At 42.3% G+C, this 15537-nt stretch overlaps 1 protein-coding gene across 3 annotated transcripts in view; it reads left to right on the top strand.

The window, feature by feature from the left end:
- The window catches only part of WWC1 (WW and C2 domain containing 1), a 73782-nt gene that overhangs the window by 33823 nt on the left and 24422 nt on the right, over positions 1-15537 (top strand). For 2 of the 3 annotated variants that reach the window (XM_087760149.1, XM_087760148.1), the window contains exons 2-8: positions 1094-1203; positions 7038-7241; positions 8945-9021; positions 9971-10050; positions 10958-11087; positions 11653-11799; positions 12860-12933. In XM_087760149.1, coding sequence (XP_087616275.1) covers positions 1094-1203; positions 7038-7241; positions 8945-9021; positions 9971-10050; positions 10958-11087; positions 11653-11799; positions 12860-12933 — 822 coding nt within the window. The remainder of the gene's footprint in view (positions 1-1093; positions 1204-7037; positions 7242-8944; positions 9022-9970; positions 10051-10957; positions 11088-11652; positions 11800-12859; positions 12934-15537) is intronic. The other variant, XM_087760151.1, reaches the window with a different exon arrangement.

Genomic DNA, 15537 nt, shown 5'->3' with positions numbered 1-15537 from the left:
CTTACAGTGGGTTGGAAAATTGCTTTCTTAACCACCTTACCTTCCCGTGGCGTGCCGCTTGTATGTGGCCGAGTTCGGTACGGTTCCATGGCTGCTTTTTGACCGAGTTGCTCTTTGTACGTGCAGCATAGCTGCTAGAGAGGGGCGGTGGTGGTTTGCGGTGTGTCCTGTGCTTGCTGCCAAAGGGCTCTCCTGGTACGTCTGACTGATGGGCCCCAAACCAAGTCATGGCCCTCCTTCCAGATAGGCCACATGCGGTGTGTTGGGGTTGTGTGGTGGATCTACGGGCCTGTGGCATGTTATGCTTTTGGCAGCTGGATCTGCGAGATACCTGCAAGCTTAATTCCTCCTGGCTTGTGCCTCCCTGCAGTGATACACTTGGTTAGTAGTTTTGTTGGTGGAAGCTGAACCTCGTTAGCTCAAAGGGAGCAAAGGGGCATGGTTTCAGTGACTAAGATCTGTGGGGTCACTCAGGGAGTGGGTACTCCAAGCTTTCTTTTTAGCCATACAAGCATTTCTTTTTAGCCATACAAGACTCATCAGAGCAGTATTGCGGAAATACTTCCTCGTTTGGACGCGGTGGGTTACACGTTTTTGTGATACTGAGAAACTAATCTAGTTTGTCATTAATGAAACAGAACATATTGCGATGCAAATGAGTGGAGTTGCATGACAAGTGGTCCCACAGTCCTCAGCACTTGCTATTGATTGTGCAGTCTTAATTATTCATGCTATGCAAATTGCATTTCTCATCTTGCTCCTTCTTGTCTACATATTTTTGATACAGTACTTGCCTGCAAACAGTCTTGTTCTTTCAGTTGAGAGACGAGGATTGTTTCTGGCAAAGGTCTTAATGTTCCTTTGTGGAGCGAGTACTGGCTGAGCCGGGCAAGGCTCGGGAGCTCTGTCAGAATGAATTCATCTTGCTCTAAGTGCAGATGAAGGAAGGGAAGAGTTTTTGGTTTAAAATAGCTTTCAACTTTCTTTTCTTTTCTGTACTGAAGCCCTCGTGGTACTTGTTTTCTGGTCATTGTTTGGAACAGACATGTGGGAGTGTTCTTTTATTCATCCTAAATATTATTTTGCATTTCAGGTATACTAAACCACTAACCTTTGCAGACTGCATTAGTGATGAATTGCCGTTAGGATGGGAAGAAGCTTATGACCCTCAGGTTGGAGTTTATTACATAGACCACAATACCAGTAAGTGACACGTTATTGTATTTTTACAGAGTGATTGTTCTGTGCCTGTGTTAAAATACACTGAACACAAAACCACGAAATTGCTAACAGCATGCTTTAGAGTAGATGAGATCTGCAGCTTGTGATATCGAATCCTGTCCTCCATCATACAAGTTACTTCCCTCTAAAGCAGGAATTTGAGACCTTTTGGTTTTCAGTCTTCCAATCAGCAGTCACGTTCAAGCCGATACTATGGGCACACCTCTGTAAGACTTGGCTCTGCTGAGGAGTCCGACTAGGTAGCAATGATCTGGAGTTTGTTCTTAGCCTGGAATTTGTCCTTGTGGCAAGACCATTGGAAACAGTGCAAAGGTCTTGTGTTTATTCCCCTGGCAGGGATAAACTGAATGCCTGCCTGAGCTCCCTGAGCTGCAGCAGTTCACACCGCCTTTCCCAGAGAGCAAACTCTCAGGCAGGCTTGGGATATCCTGAGAGGTGTGCAAGCTGGAAAAGAGTTAAGTTCAGGCTTTTGGCGTTTTTATTCTGTATCCTCAAACTACGCCACTGCTTACTGTCTTTGTTAGATTGCTTGATAAACCAGAAGCATTAAGCTCTATAAGCTCATTTGAATTATAAGAAAATACAGAACTTAGTATATCATTACAGACGTTGTTAGGAAACGTGTATTGGGTTGTGCTAGAGCAAATCCCCCGAAAAAAACAATAAACAAAATAAATCAGTGACTTTGGTTCTCTTTACAGAGCAACTCCAGTTGCAGTCCAGAAGTTCACAGCAAAACCATGCCCAGACCCTTTTGGGGGTGTTTGTAACTCATGCAAAGAGAAAAGCTTTTAAAAGACAAAAGTGCCTTGAAGTTTGGTTTTGGTTTGGTTTTGGGTTTTGTTTTTTGGGTTTTTTTTTTTTTTTTTTTTTTAATCTGCTTCTAGGACTTCAACTGAAAATTTTGGCAATTTTTTTTCAGTAAGTTACAAGATTTTTTTTTTAATAAAAATGTGGAAGTCTTTTTTTTTTTTTTTTTCTTAGCTATCTTCACACCCTTCCCTTTTTCAGAAAAGCCACATTTTCACCTGGCCTGAGACAGCACCCTCCAGGTTTTAGCAACTTCTCTTGGTTATTAAAAATGCAGAATGAAAAAAAGCCTATTCTCAAAAAGCACTAACTGCTCTCTGCAATACAAAGATCAAATGTCTCCAGATGAGAAGGTGACACAAGTATTTTTTAGAGCTTGTGTCATCCCAATATCACAGTATTTACTTATCTTTAAATGGCTTTATCCTAATTATTTTTCTGTGAGGCAGGGGATATTGATTTTTCCTTTTACAGGAAAGGATAGTGGGAAGAAAGGGTAGACAAGCATACAGGATCACACAAGGAGGATCTGCAGGGGAGAGGACTGGCCAAACTTTGCTTGAGAAAGTGCTAAATTGCAAGACACAAATTGGGGTCTCCTATAGGTGTGTAAGACCACGTCTTGTGTCCATTTAACTTCTACAAGAAAGGTTGCTTTTTAAAGAGAGTCTGAATCTTAATGCTTTCTCCAGTCTCACTTGGGTCTGGGTTATTCCTGTGCTGACCATGCTTACAGAAGGAGTAAGAGCTGAAGTCTTGCTAAGACTTCTTTTTACCTCCTTCTGCATAATTTAATGTTTCCATGACTGTGTGCAGCCAGGAAGGGAGAAGAGCCTGGGCAAGCTCTCCCGAGGAGTCAAAAGTATGGCTGGACTTCTCCTCCCTTCCCTGGTGGCTGGAGTTTGCTGTATCGGGTGCTGGGATGTGGAAGGCACCCTACAGGGTGCTCCAGGCCCAGACACAGGGGCATGCCTCCTTCCAGTGACTAAAGGGCTTTGCTGTGTTAGGCAGCAGTGTTGGATTAAGAGGTTCCTGCCAATTCAGTTTTATCTGTACAATGCTTTTGAGGAAGCTGTTTGTTCCCTGTCCCTTCCTAGTGAAACATCTGTGGGGCTTGGTGGTTTTCCCCTTGGATCAGTTCCCTCCTCTGGTTTATCAGGCAGTGACATGGACTGTTGCAGTAGATGTAAGCCTCTGCAGGTGCTGTGCGAGCTGGCGTTGCCCCCAAAAGAAATAATCTTCGGCCCACCTTCTGAATTGAACATCAGGTCACCTCTGACCACAGGAAAAACTTGGCTCAAGTAAAACGAGAGGATGTTTCCAAGAGTATTTTCTTTGTCCCCTCTGAACTTTCTCTTCAGTTTGAGATGCATTTGTATCTTCTCATTTGTCTTCCTCTCCTATCCACACTGGAGGAAGCTGAGTGCTTGTTGCCACTGTGGCCCATCCTAGCCAAAGCTGGGGCATTAACTTACTCCACTGGCATTTGCCTAAACAAGGATGGCTAGCTGTGGTCCTGGGGGGACACAGTTCAGGTACAGGAAAAAACCCTGGATCTGAAGCCTGCTGTGGGACATGGAAGCTTGTTGGACCTCCTGAGCGTTTCAGCTAGCAGAAGCTGCAGCATGTAGGTGGGACAAACGAAACAGGTCCGTTTGAGTGGGCCCCAGGGTGAATGCACAACGATCCGGTTGCAGATCTGAGCCCTGTGTGGTCCAGGGCAGCTACCCCTGGTCTGTGCCACTCAAAAGCACCACAGGCTTCAAGGGTGTGCAGAGAAGGCTTCAAACCATGCTGACACCTAAGTTTCACTTCTGTGGGATGCCAGAGACTGCACGACTTGCCCTAGAATTTCAATTAAAAGGTTAAAAAGAAGAGAAACAAAATCATGACCCTATTTCTTATGCCATCTCTAATCCAAATCATGATAAAGCAAGCCGTATCCACTTAGGTTCCACTAATCAAGAGGCTCATCTTTGTGGTTTATGTTGAAGTATCCTCTGGAGAGTGTCCAAAACCTTCTTCCTCCCCAAGGTCTCCTGCAGATTCCCTGTGCAGGAAGGAACCGTCATCAGAGGGTGTGAAGGGGATGGAGGCATGTTAGTTCTTGCTGCACGCTTGAAGTATTTGAGACTAATTATCAGAAACAAGCCCAAGGACAGACCTAAATTAAATCTAAAGCCAGGAGCCATTAAAAAAAGTGAGATGGAGAACACTTCTAACCTTCTCTCTGAGGCAAAATAAATACAGTTAAGTTTAATTGAGTACCCAGAATATTCCTAATACAGTATTAATGCATAGCCCTGAGTGTGTGTCTCTGGGAGAACTTCTTTGGAATGTGATTTGCACAAAGAAACGCTGATTTTCTTGCCAGGTGCTGATGCAAGCATAGTAAGATGACATTCTTCAAACATGAAACAATCAGATTTATTTATGACAAGCTCAACATTAAAGCTAAAATTCACAAGACAACAAATGATGTAATAGCCTGCATTTCTGTAGTCCTTTCATCTCACTTTTGAATGTGTTTTGCATTTCTCAGTAGCTGGGACAGATCAGGAGCCCTTGGCCAATATTTTCATAGATTGTTATTACATGTTTGAAAATCAAAGCTGCAGTCAAGGGGGTACAGTTCATGCTGTGATTACTGAAAAGGTTAAGATGATTATTTAGAAAAATGGGAACAAAGCAGTTTCAGTGCATAAGTGCGTTGTCCATCCTCTGTATGGGCTGGCTGCCACGCGTTCACTTTGTCAGGTGGTGTGTGTGTTTGGGGCAGCGTCAGCGTTTCACCACCTAATGGAGGTGTTCAGGACAATGTCGATTTTTATAGTCTTCCTCCTGGTTGCTTACAGTGGAAGGGTTTCCCGGCAGCAGCTTCCACCGCCCTTCTTGCGATTATAGGAAGAACGGACTGCTAGTTTAAGGGGAAACTGAAAATAACCAAGCTTGAAAAAGCCATAGGTACAGGTAGACTTATGACCCAGTGTCCCAAATTAGACTTCAAGAGTCGTGGGTACTTTGCCACCATACTCATTAAGCTTGAAATTAAGAGTCATGAGTTGTGGTTGCTGGTGCTTGTTCATGCAGTCTGGTCTGGGGAAGCTGCGTGTCTGAGAATATGGGGGGCAGCTCTCGGGGTAACTGGCAGCAGACTCTCCCCTTCTGCTTCAACTGTGGAGTGAAGGGAGTTAGTCCATCTGGGTTGGGTAATGGTTATCTGGAAGGTGGGATCCGGGGGCAAGAACAGAGACAGGAGCCCGAGGGTTTGACTCTTACAGTTGATAGGCTGCTGTGTCTTCCTGACTTTTCTTTTGCTCCCTCTACGAGAGGCCGTAGCGCTGTCTGGGCGGGCACCAGCACCTGCAGTTGGCACAAGTACCTACTTTTTGCTCAAATTATTTTGGGGCAGTTTTTCAGGCCCAGGCTTAGCTTTAATATTACATGAGCTGTTGCTTCTGCTAGCAGGACCTATAAAAGACTTTTTGTTGAAATGCTTCTACAAACTATACTGTTAGTGTCTTAAAAGTTTGTTTGTTTTTTTTAATCATCTTTTGCAGCTTCTCTAAGTTTTGCTCTGCAACTTGAAATGCCATGTGTTCTTTTGGGTCTTGAGATACTGTTAAAACAAGTTATTGCTGGAATATCCTGTTAATTTTCTCCTCAGCGTGATCACGGACAGCTTGTGAAAATGGTTGAGTGTCCATCCCTTGGGTAAAATCCTTTATTTCTAGTTCTGCTCCTAGGATTATTGTCAAACTGTTCTCTTCCCTACATCCTGTGTGTTGCGGTGTTAGTGTTATGCCTGGCTCACTTAGGAACTGCTCATACCTTCCACCGTGGCAGCTTTTACTAAATATTTAAAGAGGCTCTTAAGATATGCAGATTAGATTCCTACTGATAGTTTCAAGCAGCTCCTTTTTATTAATTATTCATTATGTAGTAACTAGGCATCCTTATTCAAGCACGGTAGTTTAGACGGTTTAGATCACTTAGTCAACTGAATAGTGGAACCTGTTCCAAGCAAGAACACAGAATAGCCTTTAAAGAGAAATGAAAAATATTTTGGACACTTCTTCACAAAACCAAGACAAATACTGACAATAAATTTGCCTAATTAGTATTAGGACTAGCTGCGTGTCTGTGACCTTATGCCTTTTTCATGATTAGAAACCTGAAAAGCAATGTATTGGTTGTGTTGGGGTAACGGAGATGGAAATGGTGTAGCTGTTCATGACAGCGTTGCCTATGTTACCAAAAAATATTTTTCTTAAACTCCGCCTCTTGTATTCTGCAGTGATTTACTGCTGTTGCCTGCTTTCCATGAAGGAAATGTTTACGCCCCTTCTGAGATGCTGTTTATGTAATGTCATTTGAGATGGTTTCACAAATACATTTTGTGATTTAATGAGTTTTTATTTTTACTTATGTATGGAATCTGAGTGAGAAGGTTTTCTTGCCCCTTTTTAATAAAAGCCACTTGGCAGCCAAAGAGGATGGGCACAGTTGTAATTGCTTTCACGTTGTCAGATGCAGTATAATGTAGTCATGTGGCAGTGATGTGTTCTGCAAGTTTATCACTGAAATAGTAGAGGTATTTTATTAGTAATGTTCTAAAGCAGTTACAATAAAGATAAGTCCAACAGTCAGTGTCAGTGTCCTAGAGCTTGTGTGTGCATATGCTTGTGTGGATGCTTTAAGAGGCAGAACCAGATGGCTTCAGCAGCAGAGGAGTTGGATAGTTGTACAGTGATTTTGTCATGAGTTGTTCGATGCAGTGATTCAGTGTGGCAGAGCTCATCGGAGTTCATTGTGGAGCAGCGGTCACCTCCTCAGAAAAAAAGAAAATGTCCTCATTCCACTTTTTTATTAGGGGATGGAGCAAGGGGCTATTTTAAAATATTGCCGTAAATGGTGGAGCTTCTCCAGGCAGCCGTACAAATCTGCTTTCCATTCATCTTGCCTCCTTCTGTTTTGTCTCTAAGAAACTACACAGATAGAAGACCCTCGTGTGCAATGGCGGCGGGAGCAGGAGCATATGCTGAAAGACTATCTTGTCCTGGCCCAGGAGGCGATTGCTGCGCAGAAGGAGATCTATCAAGTGAAACAGCAGAGGCTTGAATTGGCCCAGCAAGAATATCGGCAGCTGCATGATGTTTGGGAGCACAAACTGGGCTCTCAGACCAGCTGTGAGTAGCTAGTGAACTCTTATCCAGTGACTTTCTCAGTCATGAACCCACTAGGACAGTAAAATACTTGAAGCTGGTCCTCTGATAGAGCACTGGGATGTGTTATGCCATGTCACTCTCCACATTTGCTCAGTTTGTCTCAAAAGCGATAGCTGCCTCGCACCTATTTGGTAAAGGATAATTGTATGAAACACTATTGTGGTTGGCTCGCTCCCTGGAGTCAGTGTGCAGATTTTCAGCATGGGCTTCAACAAATGTGAAAAAATGTGGTGGTTGGCTTAATGTGAAAAAATGAATTCCCCTGTCCAAAGTATAGAAACAAGGCAAGAAGGCTCATCTCAAATAGCATTCCCAGGCCCTTTTGGAGTTTAACATCCCAGGTAGTTGAGTGACTGTCTCGGGGAGCTAAGGGTCTGTATTTTACACCATGTAAAAGCTAACATTGGTGGCTTATCTCTCTGTGCATGAAAAATATTGTTTTGTGCTCCATATTCTTTGTCACCCAGTAAATATCAATACCCGTTGCTTCAAGAGTTAGTGCAGAAATGTTTACAGAAGGCCAAATTTCCTCCTTATTTTTAACTAGTTAGGAGCTGGAAAATGTCCAGAAGAGGATTTATTTCCTGCAAGTCTTCCAGAACTTTTTTTAATAATCCATAGTATTGCAAACTTTTTATGTTCTTGCTAGCCAGATCAATGGACTGACCTTCCCCTGCTTCAGTCTTGCTGAGTTATATCTTATGGCAGTGAATTCCACTGGCTAATCCTATGCCTGATGTTAAAAAGTATTTAAGTAGTTTTCTGTCAGCTGAAGGATTCTTATTTGACTAGGGTCCTTGTCCGTCATCTCTTAAGTACAGTTTTTGGTCTTTTCTTAAGAGCATTCTACCTAAGCACTGGTGTACCAAAGCGGTACACTAAGAACACCGTCAACATGAATTACATTGGCATGACGCAATCTGTCCTTAAAAACACAACCAAACAGAAAGAACTAGAAATGCTTTCCCATGTTTTATAGGGCATAAACTGATGGCTGCAAGGATCAAAACGTCTCCCTTGCCTACAGCTACCTCTAACAACATTGCACGTTGGGGAGTTTCTGTACCTTCTGAAGCAGAAGGGTTTTAACTGCTGCTGAGAAGAGAATTCTGCTCTTAATGGGACATTGATTTAATCCAGTGTGACACATTGTATGATTGCTTATGTCCTCAAGGCTGTGAGAAGGCTTGCATCACGTTTTTCAGTTTCTTCTCATTCTTTGCTTTTCTTTGTTTCTAAACATTCAGTGGATTGTTTACTCAACGAGAAAGTCTTAAAAAAAATAATGTCTATACAATGCCTGTCCCTTCAGTTCTGTTAAATGCCTTTGGAAATGCAGGAAGGCACACTATTGAATGGAGTAAACGTGTTTGGGAGTCTGAGTTAAGTGTGTTAACCTGGAACAAATCAAGACTTTGCAGAGGCAGGACATGCTCTGGCCTCTTTAGTATACGCTTTTTGTGGAGTACTTGAGTGGACTATTGCCTTTCCCTGCCTTTGAGGGGTCAGAAGAGATCTGGAAAATGGGTAGAAGGCCTACAGCAGCAATGCGTGGAGATCTGGGTGTGCAGGGGTGATGGGAGGTCTTGATTTGTGGTGGGGCTGGTAGAAGGGTGGGGAGGAAGGCAGAGCTGCTAAACTGGGTGTTGTTGTATTTGTTCTAGTGCTCTCTGGCTCATCGTCAAGTTCCAAGTATGACCCGGAGATCCTCAAGGCGGAGATTGCTACTACAAAATCCAGGGTAAGTAGTACGAACGGACCTTTGCTTGCCACGAGTAATCTTCAGATATTTCCAGTTCTCATGGCAAATTCTAAAAAGGAGATGCCAAAGCGGTTGAAAGAGCTCATGTTGCCATTCTTAACCTAGGAGATAAATTATCAGAATTCTCAAACGTTGCTGTCTTAAGAGTTTGAAACACTTTTTTTTTTTTTTTTTCCCCCTTAGACTTTAGACTTCCTTGGAAGCTGGCAGTACATACTGCTGTACGGGTACGCTGTGGGGCGTTCAGCTGTGCGCTGGCTCCTTGGTGTGCCACAGCGCTGGAGAGCTGCGAGTTCTCTCCAGAGACTGGCAGCTGTTTTGTCCTGGGCTTAGTGCGGGTTGTTAGCAGCGGCAGCCTGCGCTCTCATGCAGAGCTCGGTTTGGGAGGAAGAAAGGACTAACGTAAAGTAGGTCAATCTGGCCTCTGTGGAGGAATATAAAACAGCAAGCTGTAGGGTCAGTGGATTTACAATACGTATTATCATCCTGCTGTGTTACTCATGCAGTGGGGCCTTTTAGTTTGCTGTCTTGGAGGATGGCTTCTATCGCTGCAGCGTAACTCCTGTCTGGATGCGTAATGTTTCTTTTTAATGACTGGGAAGATTTTAAAGATTACTGAGTAAAATCGACATCTGTTTCATTCCTGTCTCTCTTGAAATTTTCTCAGCTTTTCTGCTTATGAGGTTGAACTTCCCTTGAGCCCCTTATTAAGTGGTATAATATCTGGGTACTGGATAAATCCCTAGGCAGTGATGATGTCCTGATGGCGATGCAGTCAGGGCTGTTAGCTGCTGTTGAGGTTAACTGATTATCTGGAAACTTTGTTTAGAGTACTGTCTAAACTGAATAAGTTTTGAGTTGAATGGGTAGTGCTGTACTTAAATATTCATATAAAGTATCATTCTAAAAATGTGACACCTTGTTACAGGTTAATAAACTCAAGAGAGAAGTAGCTCACATGAAGCAAGAGCTCCAGTACAAAGAGCATGGATTTCAAACGCTGAAGAAGTAAGTTTGTTCTCAAGATCTTGTTTTCAGCGTAGAGCATCTCTGGCTTGTAATGCATCCCCCTCTATATTTATAAATAGCTGCCTAAATAACGTAAGCTGAAGTATGTTGCTGCTGATACTTTAGGCATACGCAACTGAAAGCAGTACACAGCCGTGGGGGTAGTTCTCTCAAATCAACGCCTGTATGTGACTGACCACATCAGAACTGACTTCTTGGCAAAAAGATTTTGAACCAAGATCTCGCCAGTTAAATGGTATTCTGTTTTACTCAGTATTGCTCAACGGATGACACAGTACAGCCTGTTGTCGTAACTATAAGAGCTGTTGTTTTAGGGCACTGAGGAGATATGTGGGGTGGAGTGGAAGGGAAGGAAAAGTTTCAGGTACTTACCTTTGTATGAGTAGACATCTGGCACGTTTTAAGTAATGGTTAATATTTATTAAAAACATCAACTGCGGTAGAATTCCTTTGAGAAGAGGGAAGGATGAGGCAGCTTGTAATTAGGTTGTGCAAGCAAATACATCTGTGTATGGGAGGTCTGTGCCTGGTTTTTGTAATCATGACTGAAAATAAGGTAATTCTCATAGATGGCTGAGTTGATCCTCTCTGGGTTAGAAACAAGGTAACTAGCAGCAGTCTGTCCAGACATACTGTTTTGGGGGTTTCGTGTGCATCTTTGTCCTCCCTAAGGAGTCAAAGAGATGATACGGCTAAAATCAGAGTTCTGAAGCTTTATGTACTTCTGAGTGGACTAACTTAGGTGGTGATGAGTGGGGTTCTTTGTTATACTTCAGAGTGTGTTTTTCCTAAAAATTAATGTCAAGATGCATGCATCTAGGATGACTAAATTAACTGGACTTTATAAAGCGTTAGCTTACAGTATTTTTTAAAAATTTCCATGCAGAATTGACATGAAAATGTCTGATACTCAAGGTGGCTACAAACTTGATGAGGCACAAGCCATTTTAAGTGAAATGAAAGCTCTCAAGAAGGCCATCACATCAGGCGAGAAGGAAAAACAAGACCTCATTCAGGTATTGAAACAGGATGACTTTATAGTATTTTGTGTCGCCATTGCTAACACATTGAATTTCTGATAAGTAATTTAAGTATTTTGTATTTCAGATCCGTGATTGAGATTTTTATTAACATAAATTAGTTCTGTATTGTGGTTGGACTGCAGCCTTTTTGTTCTTCAGATCCTGGAATTAAGAAGTATAAAATATAGCAACTAACAGTAGTAAGCACTTGCTTAGAGATGAGTGTTTGTCTCAGGGTTTATTGATCAAGAATGAACCAGTGTGACTGTACTGCTCTCAAAGAGCGGATCTGGAGGAGCCATGAAAACTCTGTGGCCCACTTGGTCTGCCATCTCCGGCAGAGAGCCCGTCTGTCTGGGCTAGACGGTGTGCTAGCGCCTGTGGGCTGCTTCGTGCCGCGGGAGGTGCAGTCCAGCCATGCCTGCCCTCGTGTTTGCAGGGTCTGAATGCACACAGTAAACACGGTCAGATCTTAATCATGTAGTTCAGGCTAAAGCTATGTAGCTGCTGAGGTACTTGAGCAGAAGTGAGCTGACCTCATGACTTTTTATGGTTTTAGAGCTTAGCCAGGTTAAAGGACAGCTTTGTGAATGACAGAGGATCCCAGTCAGACCTGTGGGCCAGCAGCGTGTCCGTGGAAAGCTCCAGCCCTTTATTACCCCGGCAGTACCTGGATGTCAGCTCCCAGACGGATGTTTCAGGAAATGTGAGTAATGTGTGAGAAACCAAGTGTGTGTGGAGACATTCCTCTGAACTATATGTACTACTGCCTTAGTACGAGTTCCCAAGCATGGGCAAGTACCTATGAAATGATACCTTCTCCTGCTTTAAACTTCAGCGTGACCTTCATTTTTGTGTGCAATGTTAATGTATCCCTAAAGGGAACCGGCTGTTTCCCCCCACTGCCTGTATTAGAACAACCCAGGAGGGAATAAAAGGGAAGGAAGTTTTATTTTGCCTGTAGGTGTAGCTTCTTGTGATACAAATATTCCCTTAGCTCTTTAAAGCAATGATATGCTGCTCGAGGAGAAACATTCAGCAGCTACGTATGGGCTAAGCCTAATGAGGACTCTTCCCTTAAGAATGCATTTGGCTTTCAGTTTGTTACAAGTGAGGATGAATAGCATATGTGCAGATATTTTGATGCCATCCAACATGTGTAGTACTCATAAACTTTCAGTCCCACTTGTGCAACAAGTTCATAGCTGTCAGGTTGGTGCCAGCCTCAGCGAGGGCTCGATCGGCACTGTGGGTACATCGTACGTCTCGCAGGACATCACAGAAGCCTCTCCTGTGAACCTTTCCTTAAACGTTTGCAGCCACTTTCAGTCAGGGCCACATGTGTGACTAAAGGTCTGCAGATTTGGGCATGATGGGATGCCCCTTGTCTTTAAGACTTTACAACCAAAGTGAGATGTCATCCAAAACAAAATGCAACGCAACACTTAAAGGTCTCAGAGAATTTAAGAAGAAAGATTACAACGCTATTTGTGCGTGCGTGAAAATAGAAGCCCGAGATGGATGTGGTAGATTTTCTTTTTCTGATAAAGTAGGCCAAAAAGAGCCTCTGAATCTTGTGGGTTTTTAAGTATTTGAAGCAATCATGAAACGTTTAATCAAAGGCAATATTTTCCTATTCTGTGATTGGTTTAACTAGCGAATGAGTTTGACAAGAGCACGTGTAACTTGTAACATCACCAATTTCAATAGGCAATATCAAAAGAGGATTGGTTACTAAGTTGCTGATTTTATGTTTTGTGTTTCAGTTTATTACCAGCAGCAATAACCAGTTGGCTGAGAAAGTGAGATTACGCCTTCAATACGAAGAAGCAAAGAGAAGGTAATTCTTTGGACTGTTGTAGCTTTTGGCTGTCACACAGATTATTCTGAAGATACATTTCACTAGAAAAGGTGCCACTCAGATTGAAACCCAGCATTACTGCTAAATAAACATGGTAATTTTTGAGCAAGTGAGGCAATAGGCTTTCTGGGCCAACGTTATCATTCAAGAAATAAATAACCATCCTAGAAATTACTAAGGAGTGACTAATACATGAAGAATTCAGTCTGGCCACACCTGTGGGGACATAAGTGGTTTTGCTGCCTGTTGCCAGTGCTTCCTCATTCCTAATAAGGAGACTGTACTGCAAGGCATCTCCTTACCTTGTTCAAAATGGAATGAATGTTTGCATGACTTTAAGTCAGATAAGGAGAAGCGTATATTGTGTTAACACCTAACATATCAAAATATAGTCAATGACTACAATTTCAGAGCTCGTCTGCTTATCTGTAAGAACGTAAGTTTTCACCCTTGCCCTCTGATCTGAGATGAATGAAGAATAGATTTTAAAAATTCATATCTACTTAGCAGGCTAATTTAGGCAAAAGTTTCTTGGGCTTTACTTTTTTAATAGATAATAGCTAACTCAACTGTTCAGAAAGTACCTGTATTTTTATGGATAAATAGTTAAACAAAAAACCACCAAGCGATATTTAGACTTTGGCTGGGCTAGTCCTTGTTCAGCGACGTAACCGTCACCAGTGGTGATGTCAATTTTAAGTGCTCTAAAGGGACTTTGCAATTTCAGAAAAACAAACTTCAGATGTATGGTACAATCTCTACTTACGATATATGTGAAGAGAAGGATTTTTCTCCAGTCTCTGGTTAGAGATAAGAGCTTTAAGGCTAAGGTTACTCATAATGTTCTCATTTTAGTATATTGTATGGCATGGTCAATAGGCCGTGTTTCTCAGTGGCATAAAATTGATCTGTATCTGTGGCAGTTGTCAATGGCTGTGTGTGCCCAGCTGCTTTTTGATGTGAGCTTACACTTCTCTTCCTAGATGGAGCAATTTTATCAGAACTGTCTATTTTGCCAATCCGCGATGACCTTGACGTTCAAATCTTTGTGTCTTTTTAAAACAACGTTAATATTATTAACCCCTCAGATGCAGTAGTTAATTTTTCAGTGTTAAAACTGCTCTTTACTTTTAAGCTTTGCTCAAGATTGCACTTTAATTCACACTGACTTTACATCTTCAGATTGAAGTGGAGCACCCTTACTTTAGCCTGTATCTTTTCCAAGGAGGGGCGACTGAATAATGACAAACCTGAGAGATAATTAATGTGCTCTTTAAAAAGAAACAGAACTTTACAAAGGCAGCACAGTAGTTCATTTGTAGTAATGATGAAGGGCATATGACACCATCTTGCAGTTAAAGAAGGTTTGATACCTCATGTTTGTCTTAGATTATCTATAGATTGTCTCAGAGTTTAAAAAACATTATCGTGAGGAAAGATGGGTCTGAATAGGCATGAATAATTGATGCTAAAATGAAAAGATCTCCAGCTATCAGAGCACTGTGGTTTTGGCATAGTCTTCAGTAGGAGCTGCAGAAACAAATACCTTAACTGGTTTTAAGCTGGAACAATACTATGGATATAGTGACTCACAAGGAACCTTCTGCTCCCGTGAAAATTCCTCCTTGTGGTGTGTGTTAGAAGTGGTTCCTGTTCCCACAGCACAATATTAAAATGATCCAAAAACACAACGGAAGAGCAAGTACTTTGCCCGTGCACCTATTATGAAGGGAGCCAAATGGTGGAAATACATCTGTCTTATTAGCTCTGCATTATCTGGAAAGGTGAAACTTAAGGCCTTGAAATCAAGATGATCCCATATTAATTAGGTTAGAACTACTAGATTTATAAAGATTTTGAAAGTGGACCGTAGCAGACCCTGTTTATGGTATTGTTGTGGGCCAGACTAAAGCCACAGATGTAGGTGAATGTCCTGCTGAACTTCACCACGCCAGAACTGTCGGGGTGCATCTCTGCGTGTCCCCTTACCCACCGCCAAGTCCTCTTCTTTCATGACTCGGTGAGACGAGAGCCCTAGAGCAGATAACATTAAATCTGCAGAAAAAAACAAAGGGCAACTGCAGTGACAAACCTTTAGTTTAATTGGTGTGGAAACTGATAATGCGTATCATGTCAAAAGAGAGGTCAGTGCTACATCTTAACAAGGAGATAGCTACTGCAGTATGAATGTAATCAGAGATGCAACTAAATTATGTTGTACAATTTCAGACATAGAGTAGCAACTCGGTTGTGTAGCATTTGCACTCTGTGCGCTGTTTTGGTTCCTTTAACAGTTAAACTTTCAGCTTGGGTTTTGTGTGACTGGTGGTAACTCTGGGCTTTTAAAAGTGTATTTCATAGTCTCCTAAGATGGAATATTCCAACGTCACATTTAGCAGCATTGCAACAACGGTGGGTATTTGACTGGTCAGTTGTTGGACCACACCTCCCACTTCGATTTTTTTTTTTTTTTTTTTTTTTTTTCTGAAGAAGAGAGGCTGATCTGATATAGGATCGTTAATTACTGGTTGTGGATGCACATCTTAATGTACGTTTCTGTTGGAGATGCATGTGCTCTGAGCG

This window comes from Nipponia nippon, unplaced genomic scaffold (genome assembly GCF_047370975.1).
Source record: "Nipponia nippon isolate SJK-2023a ecotype South Korea unplaced genomic scaffold, ASM4737097v1 scaffold_21, whole genome shotgun sequence".
Lineage (NCBI taxonomy): Eukaryota > Metazoa > Chordata > Aves > Pelecaniformes > Threskiornithidae > Nipponia > Nipponia nippon.
This window is presented reverse-complemented; position numbering and strand designations above follow the sequence as displayed.